The sequence below is a fragment of the Gobio gobio genome (genome assembly GCF_949357685.1).
Source record: "Gobio gobio genome assembly, chromosome: 23".
Taxonomy (NCBI): domain Eukaryota; kingdom Metazoa; phylum Chordata; class Actinopteri; order Cypriniformes; family Gobionidae; genus Gobio; species Gobio gobio.
Window position 1 is genome coordinate 6,403,813 of NC_137119.1, and position 21,809 is coordinate 6,425,621.

The 21,809-nt window shown below is 37.5% G+C and overlaps 1 protein-coding gene across 1 annotated transcript in view; it reads right to left on the reverse strand.

Annotated features, from left to right (window-relative positions):
* The window catches only part of nck1b (NCK adaptor protein 1b), a 107,044-nt gene that overhangs the window by 18,910 nt on the left and 66,325 nt on the right, over positions 1 to 21,809 (reverse strand). Inside the window, exon 3 of the mRNA XM_079805992.1 lies at positions 14,767 to 15,010. Within this exon, the coding sequence (XP_079662118.1) occupies positions 14,767 to 14,992 (226 nt within the window). The 5' untranslated portion in view covers positions 14,993 to 15,010. The remainder of the gene's footprint in view (positions 1 to 14,766; positions 15,011 to 21,809) is intronic.

The window sequence follows — 21,809 nt, forward strand, 5'->3', positions numbered from 1 at the left end:
AAAGAGCAAACATGCATCTAACAGACATGTGCACACAGTTCCCAGGAAACTTCACAGCAAATATTTAATAGCAGCAACTGTCGCTTTAAAAGGACGCTTAGAGAAAATTATCAAGATGTTAGTAGCAGAATCCTTTAAGTGGTGAGGTGGGGCCTCTATGGATCGTACTTGTTTTTTCAGCACATCCTACAGATACTTGACTGGATTGAGATCTGGGGAATTTGGAGGCCAAGTCAACACCTCAAACTCGAGCTCCTCAAACCTTTCCTGAACCATTTTTGTTTTGTGGTGGTGCATTATCTGCTGAAAGAGCCACAGCCACCAGGGAATCGTTTCCATGAAAGGGTGTACATGGTCTCAGCAATGCTTAGGTAGGTGGTGTCAAAGTAACATCCACATGGATGGAGGACCCAAGGTTTCCTAGCAGAACATTGCCCAAAGCATCACTGCCTCCGCCGGCTTGCCTTCTTCCCATAGTGCACCTGGCGCCATGTGTTCCGTAGGTAAGCCTACGGGCCAGCACGGGCCAGCCTTCGCTCCTCACGTGCATCAATGAGCCTTGGCCGTCCATGACCCTGTCTCCGGTTCACCGCTGTTCCTTCATTGGAGCACTTCTGATAGAGACTGACCACTGCAGACCGGGAACAGCCCACAAGAGCTGCAGTTTTGGAGATGCTCTGACCCAGTCGTCTAGACTTCACAATTTGGCCCCTGTCAAACTCGCTCAAATCCTTACACTTGCCCATTTTTCCTGCTTCTAACACATCAACTTTGAGGACAAAATGTTCACTTGCTGCCTAATATATCCCACCCACTAACAGGTGCCATGATGAAGAGATAATCAGTGTTATTCACCGGTCATAATGTTATGCCTGATCTGTTTTTTTTTTGTTTTTTTTAAAACACCATGTCAGCTTCTATGGCTATGTTCATGACGAGAGCCAGGTTTAGTTATTAAAAAAAAAATTTTTTCAGATAAAATTTTTTCTAAAAACATTAAAGGTGAACTATGTAGGATTTTTTCAGCAAAATATCCAGAAACCACTAGGCCAGTGTTATATATTTTGTTCAGTTGAGTACTTAGAATATCCCAAATGTTTCCAACTATTTGTAAATCGTGAGAAATTGCTATTTTAACCAAGGATCCGGGACGTGTGAGCTATGCGTGTGAGGGAGTCGCCTGTCGATTGCGTCATATCTGCGTCACCCTCGGTTTCCGGTTTTATTCAGTGAAACACTTTACTCTCACTGCAGTGTGAACAAGTGTCATAGCAGCCGCCGAGCGAACGTCATAACTTCCTTTTCAACACACTCAGATATATCTAATACGATAAACAGAGTTGGGTTACCTCATACTCATGACTGGAAAAGAGGAAGTGGCGCCGGCAACCGTGTCATAATAAAAGTCCCGCCGGCGAATATGCCATAATAACAGTCCCGCTCTTCAATCGCTCCTGCGGCCTTGCTCAGCTCCACAACACTCGCTCCTGCTCTACTTCAGACTACAGTAATGTTAATAATCACATACATGAACATGATTTCTGCTCGAGTCCTATCCTGATTATTTTCCACCGGCTGTGAGGTGAAGACCACATGTGCCGAGATTCTGCGCTCAAACGTGCCGTCATCAAACTACGCCTTTGTTTTGAACAGGCGACCTCTAGCGGACGGAAAAGTTACATAGTGTAGCTTTAACACTAAATTTGTTAAAAACCTTTTTAATGTTAACCTTTTTAAACACACACACATCACAGGAAACATTCAGCATTTTTACATTTTAATTAAACATTGTTTAGGATGTATTTTAAATATGAGGACATATGAAATGTCCTCATATTTCATGTTTACTTGGTAATACCAGTGTAATACCCGTGTCATTATACAAATTTGTGTTGTCATAAATCACAAATACAAACACACACACACACAGTAAAATAGGAAAAAGATCTGCTAATTTACATATGCTTGTGGAGACTGGGGCTAGTTGTCACACAGACACACAATTTTTAGCATTAAACATAGACTTGAAACCATGACATTCTGTTAAAAAAAACTGAAGATCTGTCAAAGATCGTCGGGATAACATTACACTAGGATGCACTGGTTTCCTGTTGACAGCCGTGCCATCACTCCAGCACTTCCACTCTGAAGTCTGTCTCTGAGGGGTCCAGGAGGTCTTCAGGTGTGGTTGACATGTGGTCTAGTCTGGACAGGAACATGATGAGCTAATCTTTCCATCTCCTCCGCTTCTCTTTGTCCTGCTTATCTCCTGACACTACAGCTCACATTCCAGTGCCGCAAACACTTCCTTCATGAACGTCTCAAATCCTCTCAATGGAAAAGATTTCCTTAAAGTCAGCATGGAATGAAAATCCCCCTTCTATCTTCTAAAGGCGTGTTGCTGACCTTATTGTAAGTGATTATTGTATCATCAGTATCTTATTGTATCTTATTGTATCATCAGTGCATACATTTAACTACATTTTTAATGAAAATATAACGATCTTCCAGTGAAGCGACACACTTCTCTCTGGTGACATATGCCGGATTTCTCCAATCATTTAAGTATTTAAATTCCATTTAAACTCCGCCTCTTTCTTACAATCGACTGCAAGCTCGCATTCTGATCTGCCTGCATCCAATCAACAACTGACGAACAGAACCACGTTTTCAATAATCCATTTAACTACGATGGGGAATAAAAATCTTTTGCTACTTCCATTACAGTCGATTAGGGCTGCACAATATATCGAAATATCGCAAATGTACATATCGCAATATGCATATCGCAAGGGCACGCAATATGCGAATGATTTTAATAGGCTACTTCAACATTGTGAAAAGATTTTAGGTTGATGCATATAGCAGAGAATAGACTGAGCACATGACTGTTACTTATGTGACTTGCTTGACGTTAAAAAGAGTTATTAAACGCAATAACTTGCAAAAAACAACTCCTTGCAGTCTCGTGCTGTCTGACACACACACCGAAACGTGCGCACAAGCCGTTCTTTTTTTTATGTCTTGTTACACACTCAAACTGTCAAAAACACACACAGTTGTGTCTTGATGAGTATTCATGTAAACACAGTCGGTTATGCTTTAAGTGAAAGATATCAGTTGGGGAAAGAAATAGATTTTACACACTTAAAGCAATATCGTATCGCATCATTTAAAGGGTTAGTTCACCCGAAAATGAAAATTCTGTCATTAATTACTTACCCTCATGTCGTTCGACACCCGTAAGACCTCCGTTCATCTTTGGAACACAAATGAAGATATTTTAGTTGAAATCTGATGGCTCTGAAAGGCCTCCATTGGCACAATGCACGGTTCACTCTCAAGACCCTTAAAAGGTACTAAAGACGTCTTTACAAAGTCCATCTCACTACAGTGGTTCTACAATAACTTTATGGAGTGACGAGAATAGTTTTTGTGCGCAAAAAAACCCTAAATAACGACTTGTATAGTGATGACGATTTCAAAACACGGCATCATGAAGCTTCGAAGCGTTATGAATTAAAGCGTGTTTTGAAATCTATACAAGTCGTTATTTAGGGTTTTTTTGCGCACAAAAACTATTCTCGTCACTCCATAAAGTTATTGTAGAACCACTGTAGTGAGATGGACTTTGTAAAGACGTCTTTAGTACCTTTTAAGGGTCTTGAGAGTGAACCGTGTATTGTGCCAATGGAGGCCTTTCAGAGCCATCAGATTTCAACTAAAATATCTTCATTTGTGTTCCGAAGATGAACGGAGGTCTTACGGGTGTCGAACGACATGAGGGTAAGTAATTAATGACAGAATTTTCATTTTTGGGTGAACTAACCCTTTAACAAGGATTTCACATTTCGCATTTTTCTTCAATATCGCACGCCCTACAGTTGATATTGTTGTAACATCCAATTTGTTGTATTGCAAAACACTTTTTCTGCTATTGAGGTGGGATACGGGTAGGACTTGCATAGACTAGTCGAGTAGGCAAGAAATCGACTACTTCCTCCACGATGATATTGTCCATCGGCACAACCCTAACTATTTGTAAAAAAAAAAAAGTTTAGTTCAATAAATGTTCCTTTTTTAAATTGAGACTTGTAACATTGCTATCATCATGATCGTGTCATTTTTATGATGTAAATTGAGGGAGCAAAAGCAGTATCGGCTCAAGAAAATCGGCAGCCCGTATCGGTCATTGGCTAAGGCTGATGGAAAAAAAATAATAATCGGTATCGGCACTAAAAAATCCATATCGGTCGATCCCTACTTTGAACCCAGTTACCCCGTTCCATCGAATGCTACACTCTGGAAAGCCTGGATGTTAGGATTGTCGCGTGCAGCTATTTATTTGGCTTTACTCGGTTACATGAAATTTTAAATATGTAATGTCATAATTATAATGTTTTGAGAGTTTACTTATGTAATTGTTGCATTAGGCTATGAATTAATAAACATTTATTGATAAGAGCTAATTCATGTCTTTTCGTTTACAGTAGCATGAACCACGAGTAGTCGAGTAACTCGAGTATTATTTTGATAAGAAATCGACTAGCAGAAATCAGTAGTCGTGCAACCCCTAGATACGGGTAAGGTTAGCGACAGGTTTAGTGGTATGGGTAGGTTTAAGGGTTGGTTAAGGTGTAAGAGAAGTAGAGCTTAGATCGGGCCCAAAAAAATCAAGCCCGACCCTACCCGAGCCAGTGCACGTTGTGTCCGAGCCCGGCTCGGCCCGACACATTAACTGTAATTATGAGCCTGAGCCCGATTTAAACCCGACCATTTTTTAATCCACGGGCGTTCTGAGGAGAACGAGCCTGTAATGAGTGAAGCGGAGCGGTGTGACGCTCAGCTCAATAATCCGCTCTATGCCAGCGCTCCACTCATGAACCCAAACCGGTAAAATGATGCTCGCTCAAATCCTGCTCAGAACATGACATTTATCTGTACTGTAGCCTACTACACTGGTTGTAGCCATTAAACAATGTATTTTGTTTCATATTTATGTTTAAATATTATAAAGTTATTTTAAATTTCATCTAGGCAATATTGATTATGAAAAGTGCAAAGATGCGAGTGGGTCAGAAATGATTTTCACCACTTCATTAAGTTTTGTTTTGTAGAAAGACTTTCTTTAAAGTGAATTTTGTTTTGTATAAATTGTTTCTTAATTTTAATCAATGTTTCATCAGCCAATTGCCTGGATTTAATAAATAAGAAGCAAATAAGCTATAGCAGATAATAATTGTGACATGGAGGTGGCGGATCGATCAATTGCATTGATCTTGAACATAAATAAACCGAAACTCAGCAGCTGCTTGCCGCACAGACATGATAAATATATGTATAGAAAGCTTAAAATGTCTACTTGTAAACTAAACAAATCGAAACTAAAAGAAATAGTTAAGCAAAGCCAACTGTTCACGCGAGCAGCTCATGACGGCTCTGTTCTGCTTCATCACTGCATGAGCTGTGGGTTTAACACGCATTTTAGACTAATCCTGACTTGAGCAACTTAGTACACATTTGTTTCTTAGTTGCAGTATTAGTTCTTACTTTGCTTATATATATAGGGCTCGACATTAACGCTTGTCCGGGAAGTGGATTTTTTGAAGGGGCAAGTGAAAAATAATTTTACTTGCCCGACGGACAAGTATCCTGGTTAAAACTTCAAAACAAAAACTAACTAAGGAATCACCAAAATGCAATAATGATTCTGCATTCAGTTAGAGTAAGTGGAGATCGACAGTGGATAATAATATAAACTGACGTTAACAAGGTTGTGCTGTTGAGGCTCGCGTCGCCTCTCGGAGAGAAAATCGACGCTCATACAAAAAAACTCAGTTAACATACATAGTTTAATTATTTATAACATATGAAACAGTTAAGCAACAAAACACTAACAAGAGTGTTGTTTTCCTGAACACCATCACGACTGAACATGAGGCTGATTTCATACGCCAGCTCCATAAACAATTAATTAACATTAAGTCACTTATATTTTAGATGCAATTTGTACTGTTTTTGTTCTATTTCAGCAGCGAAAATAGTTCCAAACAAAGATCACAACAAAAACGTAACGCATCTCACAGCAACAGCGTGTTACTGAATGATTCAGTGTTTTCAATTAATCGGTTGAATCAAAGATTCAATGACCTATTGAATGAATCGTCCGTTTGAATCAATCGTTTGAATCAATCGACTCAATGACTCGCTCATTAAGACGGTCACATGCTGCCACCTACTGGTGGTTTAGTTTCATCTTTCCAACATTTCTTATTTGTATATTCAAAAATATTAAAAATAATCTCATAACATTATTTAATGCAGTTGTAATTTTTCAGTGTAAATAATTTAATTTGATTGGTAACAGCCTATAGTGCCTTATTCTAATTTAATTTATAGATCAAATTTAAGAATATAAAATGAAAGCTGAAGCATAGCCTATATTTAATAAGATTAATGAAAAATGCCCTTTACAAAAAGGTAAAAATATCACAAATATGTAGATTTAAATATGTCAAAGCTGATTGAACGCTGGTGAGAATATTCCTTCTGAATAGATAATATTTACAACACAAAAAAAAAAAAATCCGGACAAGCAAAATTTTTACTCGGACAAGTGAAAGACAGATTTACTTGTCCGAAGGACAAGCATGTGAACAGGCTTAATGTCGAGCCCTGATATATATATATTTATTTATTTATGATTATGGCATAGATTGTGGCATAGCTTTCTGCCCACCCAATTAGGCTAATAAAGTAATTATTAAAAAAACACAAATGCTTGATCAAGGGGCCGGCCCGTGGATAGTGGCGGGGAAATATTGGGCCGACAGGTCAAGTTCGGGCTCGGGCAGAGAATCTAACCTCTAAAGGGAAGGCTTAACAGTGTAATTATAAATGTAATTAGAGATTACATGCTGTTTTTTTTAAATATAAGCACAATGTAAAAACATGTATGTACACAATAAGTGCACTGTATCAAATTATTAAATGTTAGTACATTAACATGAAATGTTATATATCAACATGAAATATATATATATATATATATATATATATATATATATATATATTCTTTTATTTTTTTGCTGTATAGAGAATCACTTACTGTAAAATAAACCAAAAAACAGCCATGATATATAAAACAAATGCAACAAAAAATTACAGATAATTCATCAAATATATAAATATTTTTTTAAATATTGCCACAATAATAAGGATTATGGGGTGGGATATTTTTAATTCCAATGAAAACAATGCAAACAATTATTGTTTTATATTTAAAAAAAAACATGCTCCGTTAACTTTATGAACAGAATTTCTTCTTTCTTTCCATTGAAGTCAAAATTAAACCCGGACATCATCTCCACAAGTTTCATGAGAATCACCCCATCAAGCCTCATTTTATGCTCAATTTAATGTATTTCACAATAAATCAAACCAAATCAACCAAACCAAATCAAACCTTTTAAAAATCAAAGCAAACAAGTACATTCAAAAGAACATTGGTCTCGGCTGAAAAGATTACCGTAGTTTCGTTGACGTCGGTCAACGCATAAACAATCTTGTGTCACTCAGATTTTGAAACAAACAATGTGAAGTACAAGACATTTACAGTACCTGAAAAGTAATTCACTGAAGGTGTGCGAGTTCAGGAGCTGGAAAGCAGTTGAACGCAGGAGGTTTCTCAAATGAACGCAGTTATTTCAGGTTTCTAAATGCAATACTGTATCTTCCTGTGTATCTAAGCTCTGAACATCATTGTGGTCAAAAACAAGACTCCTCAGGAAATGACAATGAATATGCCCTACATGCTGAACCACACAGATTACCCAAATAGAGGCAAATATATCTGGACATCTTTATAAAGCAGAAGTGGGCACAAATACTTTTTTGCAAACTGTTTTGTTGCCCACACAACGACTCTCTCTCATGAGATTGTAACTCCTCCTGTATGCAACCAAAGTTATTGCCAGATTTAGTTAAGCGATTTTCAATGTATAACACAAATTTGTCTCTGTCCCTCACACAAAGCTTCAGAAAACGTTGAACAAGTCACATGGGGCACGTTTAGGGTGCATTTCCGTCATCCTTGTTGTCATCTTCAAGAAATTCAGCAGAATGCAGACTTCTCTTTATTATTCAACTGAAGTAGAAATACTTCAGTTGAATGATAAAGAGAAGTCAGCATTCTGCTGAATTTCTTGAAGATTCAATGTAAACGAGTCATTACAAGAATGTAAAAAAGTCTCAGGTGTCCCCATAATGTGTCTGAAGTTTCAGCAAAAAGTTCACCACGGATCATTTATTATAGGATGTTTTGAAAGCCCCTATTTTGGTCGCAGCAAAAACACGCTGTTTTCATGGGTCTCTTTAAATGCAAATGAGTCGCTGCTCCCCGCCCCCTTTTCAGAATAGGGCGGAGCCTTTACAGCTCACGCTAGTTTGGATAAACAACAACAACTGGAAAGTGGAGAAGCTCACACAGCGAGAGGAATTTGCAAAGAGATAAATACCAACTGTATTGTGAACAACTTCAGAACCGCACGTTATATTTTGTGAATGTATGCAAATCGCCTTTGTGAATGTGCTGATTAGGACGCTATACGGTGGCTAAAGTTTTCACAGAGATCAGAGCTGTGTCATTAGTTTTATTTTTAAGAAGTAATAAAAGTGCGCTTCTGAATTGTATAGGCGGTGAGCATTTTCGTTAGGGTTGCACGATTTGGGGAAAATATATAATTGCAATTATTCTGGTTAAAATTGCGACTTGTGATGTAAAATTAGATTTTTTTTTAACAAATGAAAAGTGTGTGTAACTGTATATACCATTTTGTGTTTATATATTATTATGACTAATAATAATTATTATTATTATGATTAATTATTATTGCTAAATACAAATATAATATAAAATATAAAAATATTTCACAAAATAAGAAATATTACTATTACAACATTTTCATTTTTAAAAATTAAAGAGTATTTAAGAATAAATATAACAATAAAATAATAATTATTATTATTATATTTTACAGAAAACTTATTTTACAAAAAAAAAATTCTGCTGGGTTACCTGTTAAAATGCAGACAGCCTATGACTAAAAATCATTACAAAAGGTTGAAGGATTTATTGTAAAAATAAATATTATACAAATTTAAAATATTAAAAAAAAACGTTTTATCTGTTATATTTCTTAAAGTCTGTCTTTAATATGAAATATGAGCCTCTTATGCAAAAGTTTCATTCATACTGAAGCCAGAGGGCGCCCTCGAGCAGAAACTCCACATTTGCCTCAGAGAAGTAATCGTTTTCAGGAAATCCCTAAAGTGAAGCTCGCGCTGTAGCTGAATAAAACTGATTAAACATGAAGACAATAAACACGACTGCATCAATATATGGTGTATTTGAGTTCTTAAAGCCTTCTCGGGTATTTTCATAAAAATAAAGTATGCAGTGCTGATTGACATGGACGTTATCGCTGTATATAATACCATAAAATAATGCATCGTCTGCCTCATTCGGTGATAAGAAGCCACATCAGCTCACAAACACTTGACTGACGATATGAAGTGAGTTAAAACATGTTATTAAACGTTGTATTTTGTTGGTCAACACGTTATAAGCGACTCAAACTCAGTGCTTTCAGACAGAGCAGCGTTTAATACTGATCACAGACAAACAAACAAACAAATCTTCACTAACACTGCATATATGCATTTCATTAAAATCGCAGCCTTTGCACTTTCATAAATCGCGCATAACGCAAATCGCGATTGCGGTTCGATTTCTAATGAATCGTGCAGCCCTAATTTTTGTCTTAAAAATAACAGGCTCTGGTCTCTGTGAATACAGTAAGAGCCAATGGTAACTTTAGCCGCATTAGCACATTGAGAAAGGCGATTTGCAAACACACACATCATAAAGTGCAGTACTTGCGTGTTCTGGATATGAAGTTGGATCACAAAGAGTTGGATTTGATCCATCTTTGAGAAGCAACTTTTGAGCAAATCCTGCGTTTACTGACCCTTGTTTGCAAAGCAGTCCAGTGTACAACGATTCACACAAACATACGAATTTAGCTCATTTCTAGGGCACATTCCCTTCACAAATAAAATAAATCCATCCACTGCATCCTCAGTGGCTCAGATGCTGGGAGTTTATTAATACAGCCAAAACAGAACAGTTATAATGTTTAAATAGATGAGACATCATGGCGTTAGAACTGGTACACCATACAAACAAAATGGCGGCGCCATGGGTGGAAACTAATGCAGATTAAGGGGCGGATAATAATATCCCCTTCCTACATCACTAGGGGAGCGAAATCAGAGCGGCTCGTTTTTTCACATGCTTGCAGAGAAAGGCTTACCAAAACAAAGTTACCGGGCTGTGCCTTTTTACGCTTTCTGGGTTGGTAGATGCACCAGGGCCTCGGTTATAGCACTTAACCCATTTGTGCCCAAATTTTTCTGAATGGTTTCATGCATATATTCATGTTAATCATGGGCGTCAGTTTGGTTTGAAATGTGCTGGGGACAGAGACGCATTCAGAAGTGCATTTTCAGAAGTGCTGGGTACATTTTTTTTTCTCTTTCGCGCAGGTCATGTTTTGAAAGACTATGTCCTGTAGCTTACTAATGTAAATAAATAAAAATGTCAGATGAGAGACATATTGCGGGTCTTATAGCCTATCTTACTCATGCCGACGAAAGCGCCCCGCGAATTCTTTAATATTTTTCATTTTTGCAATTTTTTTTACCACTTCATTATCAGAGTCCCACTGGAGCCCGTGTTTTTTTATCCTCCCTATTACACATTAGTTACAGCCATTAAAATAGTTCAGTTTTGTTTTTAATGTCAAAGTAGATATATTTCGTTTTGTTTCTTTATTAAGTTAATTTAGAAAAATGTTTAAAGCATTTAATGTTTGTTAAACTAAAGTTTTTGCTTTTTAAAGTGACGACCAAGCGGCCAGCGGCCGACAGTGAGTTAACCCAACACTTTAGCCTCTGAAATCAACACTTGACTTGTCTTGCTTATTAAATCCATAAAAAACACTTAAAGCATCGTTTAAACGTTTAGCCTATTACCACCACCATCACAGTAAAAAGGCATTTTTGACAAGATGAGGCAGGCAGATCGCAACGGTGCGCAAACAAAACGGGCTACACAATCTAAACAAATAATTAAAAATAAAAAACATGCTGGTTGTCTTACCTTAGGCTACACCTCTCCACGAAATGAATATATATCCGATCTTCAATTCCCGTGCTATATGCACATTTAACGGAGTTCATGTCAACGAAATCAACCGATATGAGTATTTTATTCATCAGCTCTTTTCAACATCAAAGACCGCATTATGAGAACGAGCGACCTAAACACTGGTAAGAGCATTTAGTCTCATTAATTTTAATGAAGATGATTGTGCTTTTGAGCATCTAAAACTTAGCTTATTTTCAGTTTCACTTGTGGCAGTTTGCGTGTTGGCTTGCTTTACCCATTTGCGGCGATGCGTGTTGCATAGCGCCGTCCTATAGCCTAAAAAAGCCCGAAGCCCGGCCCGCGTCTGAGGTAGGCTATGACTGGAAAATTGGCCCGAAGCCCGGGCCTAGGGCGTAAAAAAGTCGGGGCCCGTCGGGCTCGGGCAGAAATGTAGGGCTCTACTTTGAGTAAGGCTGAAAGCGTCTTTCTTTTTAATACATTTCTTGAATGTCTCAATTACAGTAGGCCTAGCCTATAGATATCCATGGCACCTGCTACGCTACCCATGGCTGTTAAGAACTGTATAGGCTACATCAATCCATTACAACAATTTCGTGTTATGGGCACTGCCACTGATAGCCTACAGGCAGCGGAAGAGCCTATTTTACGGAGCTTGCTTCTGCTTTTCAAACGTTTTTACAACAAAAGATGTCGTTAAAACCAGGGCTTAAAAACGGAAAAAAAATATCAATCGTTCACTCCGAGCAGAATCGATATTATAGCGTTTCCGTTTTTGCGTTCCTCAATAAACATTACTGTTCCGAAAACGGTTTGATAAGAAAAAATACCGGCTAATTACGTTATTTTAATTTGGCCTATACTTTAAACAAATATGTATAAATATACTTATTTTCACTCAATAATAATATAACGCATGGTAATTAAAATTGAATATTTATTTCATAACATTTTTAAAACCAGAAATACATGCATTAATTACAAAGCATAAACAGCGGACCTGTTTTAATGGAGCGTTAGACAATCGAAAGTGGCCTCTTATGCCGAATTATTTTCAGAAGAGTGATAACATTCTTTGTACATAACTTTTTTTCAACACGACTTGTTTTAAAAATTGCATGAATAAAGAATAAATAAACTGGATAACCATTGCTCTTTTAATGCACTGTCAACTGCTAATTTCAAAGCAAACACTGCGCAACACGTTCTTGCATCACATAATCAAATTCAGTCAGCTAATAAAGCTTGATCATTTAATGCAATATAACATACCATTTAATACGAAGCATCAACCATCTATATAGAAAACATTGACCTGTCCTGTATTGGCAATCTGAAAGACTATAGGAATTAGGAAAAATGTTTGATAGATATAGTAGCCTGCTTGGACAGGCTTAAACAAAATCCATAAACTAGCCTAAATCAGACTATTTGAGCTTTAAATCCGTACTGCTTATTTAAACGTTCGAAAAGAATGTCCTCCAATACCTGCACATTCATTGTAGACCAAAGAAATGTACTTGAGGCATGAAAATGCGCGCTCATACTGACTTGCGCTACCGGTAGATTCATAGATGATGGTGCGCGGGCATTTCACTCACGCTTGATCCGTCACGTCACATGCTGCACTACTCTATTCATGATTGGTCACTGCCAAATTAAAATATTAAAGAGAACGATAAAATAACGTTATTAACCGGTTAATGGTCATTTCAAATTAACGTTTCTGTTCAGAACGATTCAAATTGATTTTGATTTCGTTTCCGTTTTGGTTCCTCTTAAAATTTCGTTCGTTTCTGGTTTTCGTTTTCGTTCCTTGAACCGGTTCAGAGCCCTGGTTAAAACGACATAAGATCTCGTTATTATGAGAAAAGATGTAGTTAAAACGACATAAGATATCGTTATTACGACACAATTGAGTGGAAAAAATAATATGTGTGTGTCAGCAATGCTTCACCGCAAAATTGAACTCGAGGTTTAAAAAAAAAAAAAAAAAAAAGTGGTGGGTACAAAAGGACTCATGACGAAATCTGGTGGGTACGCGTCCCCCCCGTCCCCCCCGAAATCGACGCCTATGATGTTAATAGTGTCCTATGTGAACATGTTCTGCATTTATTTTCCACAGATTTTAGTTTTTTTTTCTTGAAAATCGTATTTGAATGTGCGGCAACTATAGTTGCCGGTGGGCAAATATTTTATATGCACCCTTTCAATGTCAAATTTGACTAGGAGGTGAACATTTGGCATCTAACTCAAAATAACTGCTTTCAATCTTTATTCATAAACAAATGTATTGGGTATAAAAGTCGAAGAACACTCAATGCAAACTCAAAAAAGCTGCATCTATCTTATAATCTGTTGAATATGAAAATACAACAAACAACAAATACATTTGTCTTAAAGTGGGGGAACATAGTGCAGAACAAAGTGTAGCCATCAAGTTGCCCTAACAGGGCATTGTGTATCAAAGTTAAATGAAAATAAATTAATATAATGATGAAAAAATTACATCTATATGACAAAAATAAATAAATAGTTCCATTGTATTCAATGGCTGACTGTAGTAGGTGATTTCATATAATAATGTAAATGTAAACTCATTACTTGTCTGAATTTCCACATTATAATGGAATCATAAGCTATACTAGTCATAAAAAGAATGAGGGTCCTTGACCGATTAGAATGAAACGCATCCATTCCAAACAGGATGAAGGGTCCTCAATATTTTGGCCCTTTCAAGACATAATATCATAAAATATTAGATTTTTCCCTATCGAATTAAGGTCTACTGTACAGTAGAGATGTCAGTTAAAGGGTTAAGTTATGTTTTAGGTGGGATATTATGAAAGCAAAAAGCAATAAAGACCAAAAATCTTGATTTATTAACCTGTTAACACAGTATAGCCCATTATTCCAAAATTATGTGTCACTTGAAGTCACTTGCCCACCGGGTCACTTGCCGAGTCACTTGCCCACCGACTATACCAACTATAGTTGCCAATTGGACTGGAAGTATACAAAAAAACTATAGATCTCTTGTAAGATTTGTTTTGTTTGGATGATTCTAGAGACCTTCACGATTATGTAGATATATATATATATATATATATATATATATATATATATATATATATATATATATATGTCAACAAAAAAATGCTTATTAGTAACATGAAAATAACCTTTCTTTGGGAGGGTTTGCCTTCGTTATGCTTCCTGGAAGTAGGGGTAGGAAGTTGGCAGTCTCATGTGACAGGAAGGAAGTTAATACCTTTTTTTCCCTCTTGAAATCCTTTATTTGGTTGTTTTCTTGCGTGTCATTGAGATTAAAAACATGGATACTATCTAGAAAAATACTTACAAAAGGAAAAATGACAACTATACACTGCGGAAACTATAGTTGCCGGTGGGTTAAAATGGGTAAACACGAAAAAGTAAGTAAATGCCAACTATTTTTTTTTTTGGAGTGAACCGTTTCTTTAAATGTTTTTAACTAGCGATTGGGAGGACATTATTGAGTGAAGCAGAAGTTTTTTTACCTAAAGTGTCTTTGAGGTTCTTGACGATTGAGGCTTTCCTGGCACTGTTCTTCCGTTCTACATAGTTCGATGGCACGAATCCCGTCTTGTTGGTAGCGTTTCGTACGCGCCACCAGGACTTGGAGTCGTCCAGGAGCCAGAGACGCTCGTTCTTCTTAATGTCCAGCTCCTGGTCCTGCTGGGCCATGTAATCAAACTTGGCGATGACAATCACCTCTTCCGTCATCTTGGATGTATTTCAACACTGAGGAAGATAATAATTGAATTGAGGTTACATAGTGGAACAAGACTTTATTTAGCAAACAATGATGGAAAGGTTCTGGTATTTAAGAAGAGAAAATCTCTTCCAATGTCCCATTTCAAGGTCAGCTTGCTCTTTGGAATACCAAACACAAAGACTTCAACTGAACTCCGTCCTAACAAACAGTGACATTTGCCGGGAACAATCCGGAGTTAAAATGGAAGTTGTCGAGATCCTGATGTTCACTTGGATGACTAAGCTTGAAGTGATGGATCTAAAATGACAATTCTGTATTACAACAACAACAACAACAACAACAGCGGCGAACTGGAGACCAATCAGTGCAGCGAAGACCTTTGAGCCTAAAGGACACGACCAGGTAGCGTTCTCAAGAACACAGCGCTGCTGATTGGCCGACAGGGCTCTGGACAGCAAACCTGGCTGTCAGAATGGATTAACATCTTTGCTCACCTACTCATGAACATCTCTAGGCCACAACATAGGTGACCTACTTTCTAAAGGTCTTTGGACTGATGTTTTCATTAGCTATATTAAAACGAATCCTGTCTAGTAAGAAAATGTTGAAACGAAGAGTATACTCAAAAACAAAAAAAGCATTTGTTGAAAAGCTTGGAAACGGTGACCAGAATCTATTTGACATCATGCATCATGTATATTGTCGTATCACGCCACAACAGCTCGAGGCTGTCTACATACGACTTAAAGCAACCGTTGCAAATATATTTGTTATTCATGTCACAAGTCAGAGATAGAACGAGGCATCAGGTCATTGTCTGGGATTTGTCACGTCACGCCGCTTCCAGTGTAGAAAGCATCTCTGATTATAATGGGGTCTATTTGCTTTTGTCGCACCACTCATGTCTGGTGTAGACAGAGTGTAAAGGTTCGTAGAGATTAGTGAAATTCTGCAGGCAAAATTTTCACTTGTCAATAGTGTGGAAAATCATGGAAATCTGTGGGTTTAAAATTCCCTCTCCAGAAATTCCTGATCACATGGATTCCACTGAGGACACCGTAGTAATCGCTTGCAACCTCTCAGAACGTCCTAGCAAACACCTAACAACTTTATTTTTGTGACACGTGTGAATCCTTATTAAAGTGAAGACCTAAAAGCCTTAAAAAATATATATATATCGTTTTTTGTTGCTAGAGGTTGCTTATTCAAAACAAAGGCGTAGCTTGATGACGTCGAGAATGAGCGTGGATTCATGGGAGTTGTCATCTTCACCTTCAGCCGGTGGAAAAGAATCGGGACGGGACTTTATTATTAAAGATTATTATTGTTACTGCAGTGTGAAGCAGAGCAGGGCCGAGTGTTGTGGGAGCTGAGCTAACCCGTCTCCGGCGTGTTGACTCCGATTGTTCGAATATTACAATTAAATAATACTTAAATCGATATGTCATCCTCAATAAACCCGTCTCCGGCGTGTTGACTCCGATTGTTCGAATATTACAATTAATTAATACTTAAATCGATATGTCATCCTCAATAAACCCGTCTCCGGCGTGTTGACTCCGATTGTTCGAATATTACAATTAAATAATACTTAAATCGATATGTCATCCTCAATAAACCCGTCTCCGGAGTGTTGACTCCGATTGTTCGAATATTACAATTAAATAATACTTAAATCGATATGTCATCCTCAATAAACCCGTCTCCGGAGTGTTGACTCCGATTGTTCGAATATTACAATTAAATAATACTTAAATCGATATGTCATCCTCAATAAACCCGTCTCCGGCGTGTTGACTCCGATTGTTCGAATATTACAATTAAATAATACTTAAATCGATATGTCATCCTCAATAAACCCGTCTCCGGCGTGTTGACTCCGATTGTTCGAATATTACAATTAAATAATACTTAAATCGATATGTCATCCTCAATAAACCCGTCTCCGGAGTGTTGACTCCGATTGTTCGAATATTACAATTAAATAATACTTAAATCGATATGTCATCCTCAATAAACCCGTCTCCAGCGTGTTGACTCCGATTGTTCGAATATTAAAATTAAATAATACTTAAATCGATATGTCATCCTCAATAAACCCGTCTCCAGCGTGTTGCCTCAGATCATTCGAATATTGCACTTTAATAATTATTTAATCAACATCATCCTCAATAAACCCGTCTCCAGCATGTTGCCCCCGGTCCCTCAAATATTCCGATCTATTATGACCTCTGACCTGTAAAGCTGCCAGAATAATAATAATAATAATAATAATAATAATAATAATCATACGCTGTTTGTTAATTGGCCAGAGGAGAACTGGCCCCCCGACTGAGTCTGGTTTCTCCCAAGGTTTATTTTTCTCCATTAGGTCGCCTGATGGGGTTTTGGTTTCCTTGCCACTGTCGCCTCTGGCTTGGCGTGCTCAGTTTGGGACACTAAATTTTTCAACTAAACATCGAAATAAATTAATAAACTAAATTAACCATATAAACTAAATTACTGATCTAAAGCCCACACTGTCACTGTATGCTAATTGAAATGAACTGATGACATCAGCATTTTTTCCAGAATGGCTATACAGCTGAATAAAATTATGCTGCATTATTTTCCTGTTTAACACTGTAAAGCTGCTTTGAAACAATCTACATTGTTTAAAGTGCTATATAAATAAAGTTGACTTGACTTGACTAATGAGAGACGAGCATGACAGCAGAAGAGCTTTTATTATGCCACAGTCTCCGCTTCCGCTTCTTCCAGTCAAGCCTATATGGGGTAACGCAGAGTTTTATCTTATATGTTTATCATATTAGATACATTTGAGTTTAAAATTATGTACTAACGTTATTATTGTTAGATTTAAACAATAAGACTGTGTTGAGCAGTATAACAATGGGTGCTCAATCAGCTCCCTAGTTCAGTAGTCAGGGCACTGATCAGGGATCAGCCCATTGATTTATGTCCTGATCAGTGCCCTGACTACTGAACCAGGGAGCTGATTGAGACGCATGCAATGATTCGTTTTCTGTTGATGAAAGAATCCAAACAGTTGCTCAGTTGTCTAATTACGTGGTTCTCAAATGGGGATCCAGCGTACGTGAGATTTAAAAAAAATACATATATTTAAAAAGTAGCATCCACGCAAAAATCCTTTAAAATTTATTATTTAATAAATATTTCAGGAAAAATAAGTATAAGTTCATGAAATGAATTTTATATTCAGTATAGGAATGCTCATCTCGGTAAATTTTCCCGACCGATAACTGCCGCTCATAATCCGAATATTAACCGTTAACTGCCTTAAATAAAAATACAATTGACGAGTGTCTGACGAGTGTTCACACATTATCAAATTTTCACGCACCTGCAGCGTTTCTGACAACAGCGAAAAACAGAATAAAATATTAATAAAAAGCATAAAATAAATATTTTCACTTAAAGCTACACTGTGATATTTTCCCCCATCTAGTGGTGAAAAGGTATACCGGTATGACCATCCAGTGAATATTAGTTTCTGTTCCTCTCAATTCCGATTTTGTTTTAACTCCTACGGTGGCCGATTTAGTCCAAGATTAACATGGCTTCCAGTTCGACCTCGTCCCCATTTGACACGGTGCCATCGAGTGTTAAAACGCGAAAGGCGAAGCTTGAATTCACGGGTATGTCCCTCTTTGGCTGATGTACTTTCAAGATGGAGGGGCAACATGGCGACCCGCATTCGAACCCCTCACCCGTATGTATTTTCAATGGCATATTATAAACTTACGAGAATACTTTATTACTTGAAAGAAGTATATACATTAATGAGCACATATATTTTTGAAATAACTAATTGTTTTTAGCTAAGAATAAACTAAAAAAGTTACACAGTGTAGCTTTAAATAATTACCAAAATTGAGATGACAAAACGAAAATACACTGAATCTGTTTGAAGCTTTGAAGAACCAGGATTTTTTTTCCGTCAATATCCGTTTTTTCCCCGTCAAATAAAAATAACAGGCCTGCCTCAATCCACACCTTGTATGTTTTTGTTTTGTTTTGTTTTTAAGTAACATGTCTAAGTTATATGGGTTAGTGTGGGATAGAAAACACCCTCTCAAGCCTTTCACCTGGCTCCACAGCGCGAGCCTCAGATGACTGCGCGTGCGCGCCTTGTCCAGTGGCGAGAAGAACATGCGTGACAATGTTTACTTTAGTAAACTGTACCAAAAGCACACTACGAAGAGCCTTAAACAAGGCTTCAGATGGCACTGATGCCCCGGGAATACAGAGATAACGCCTCGCTAGAGCGGCCAGCCTTGGGAAGCGCCGTTCATTTGCTTTCCATCAGTCTAGAGCTTGTTCTGCTGCTGTATTTTAATACCGCATAGCATGTTTTGCGTGTAACTTCGTCACCCTTTCTGTCGAAATGGTCCCACACAGTAGGCCTACCACTTTTCCATTGCTTCATTTTGCAAAATATGTCTGTGTAGGCACGTGCGGTTGGACGTGTCAATGCGCCCCGTGAGTTAAATTTTTTTCTTTAACCATGCAGCAAACAAAAAAACAAAAAAACTTAAATTAAAATTAAGTTAATCATTTCTTTCTTTTTTTTTGTTATATTTTTTATTTCCAAATAGTTCAAGAGAGACCACTACAAATGAGTGTTTTGCACATTTATGGAGTTTTAAATGGTTAATTTTATAGTTTTAAATGGTTATATGATCACCGTTTTCACCACATTAGTTTGAATCACTACATTTTACTGATGAGAAATATTTGCAATACATTTAGTCATGGATTATTATCATCTAAAATGTTCTAAATAGTTATTTTTTTCTGCATGTGTTTATCTGTTCCAAAGTTTAATAAATCAGACACTGATGGCACAGTGCTCAGTTTTAAGTCTTTTTTTTTTTTCAACCAAAAATGCTTTGCACTGGTTAGGGGGTACTTGGCTGAAAAAATATTGAAAAGTATATATCACTGAAAAAAGGTTGAGAACCACTGGTCTAATTAATCACATAATGTATTAAAGCTTTTCTGTTTTTTTCCATGGTTTCTACAAAATAAAACCGGAAATCGAGGGCAACGCATGTATAATGTCATTGATAGGCGACGCACAGACACGATCCGTGTCCTTGTAAAAATGGCTTATTTCTCTGGATTTAAACATTCTTGGAAACATCAACAGTCAACAAAATAAAGTTGCAAGAAAAAATATAAGAACCGCTTGCAAAACCTGTGAAAATGGAAATAATAAATAAGAATGAAACTAAATAAGAGAGATCATACAGAGATTTTTTTTTATTTAGTACTGTCCTGAATAAGATATTTTTCATACTTTTTTTTTTACATATAGTCCACAAGACAAAAATAGCTGAATTTATTCAAATGACCTGTTCAAAAGTTTATGAACCATTGATTCTCAATACTGTGTGTCGTTCCCTGGATGATCCACGGCTGTGTGTGTGTGTTTTGTGATGGTTGTTCTTGAGTCTCTTGTTTGTCCTGATCAGTTAAACTGCCCAATGTTCTTCAGAAAAATCCTCCAGGTCCTGCACATTCTTCAGTTTTCCAGCCTCTTTTTCATATTTGAACCCTTTCCAGCAGGGACTGTATGATTTTGAGATCAATCTTTTCACACTGAGGACGACTGAGGGACTCAAACACAACTATTAAAAAAAGGTTGAAACATTCACTGATGCTCCAGAAGGAAACACGATGCATTAAGAGCCGGGATTAATGCCGCGTTCCAGGCAACCCGTAACCCGTGTTTATCCAACCTTCTACCCGTGAAAGTGCACTGGAACGGCAGCCAAACCCGTGACTTCCCATCCGTGAACTCGTACTAGATCGATATACTCCCAGTTACGAGTTTTGACGTCACATAGCCCGCGAAGCAACAATGGCAGCCCCCTACGGATGCAGTGTTTATGAAACAAATATACAAATAACGTAAAATAAAAGGTATAACAGCTTTTCTTGCCGTCTGCGCTGTTTTTCTCCTCCGTTTCCCTCAAATAAGCAAGGAGTAAGCACCTTTGGCGCTAGAAATGATTGTAAATGAGCACACACCCGGTACGGTCCGCCATGCTTTGTTTACATCAAACTACCACACAATTCCTTGCGCTCAGGCAGTTTGGCGTGACTTTGCCTGGAACACTACAAAGTCGTGAGTCGTGGTTTGAAGTTGTAATTTACGGGCTCAAAAACCTGCCTGGAACGCAGCATAATTTTAGGGCGTTTTCACACCTGAAAGTCCGCACCAAGGTCCGAACCGAAGTTCATGTTTTGATACATTTTATACATTCGGTTAGTTTTGGTTTGGTTTCACATTGCAATTATGTGAGCGCACTAAAGAACTTTACATGACGCACTTGCGTCCACTCGTCATCATCTATGCGGGCGGCATCTGGACATTGATTGGTTTGTAAACGGACATCTTTGACAAGAATGAATGAACGGACGCATATCGTTGCCACTAGGGATGCCACAATTCTCAATATAATATTGAACCGTTCGGTACGGCCTTCACGGTTCAATACGCGCCTGTGAATTGCGGTTTTTCGGTTTTACATTTAATTAAGTATTTTTCTACAAATTCTATCATTTGCCTCCATCCCAATATACTGAACAACACGATATACATTCATATCACACGTTAGTGGTAGAGTTATACTCACGGAACACTATAGATATTCACAATCACGAAAGTTCATTATTTGCATGCGTGTTAAAGCCTTGCCGGTTTCATTCGCTGTGCGCGGTTTTAACATGCGCTTCTCAGAGCGCGCGCACTAAACGCCTGTCAAACACGTGATTACAGGACTAAATAATACTGCG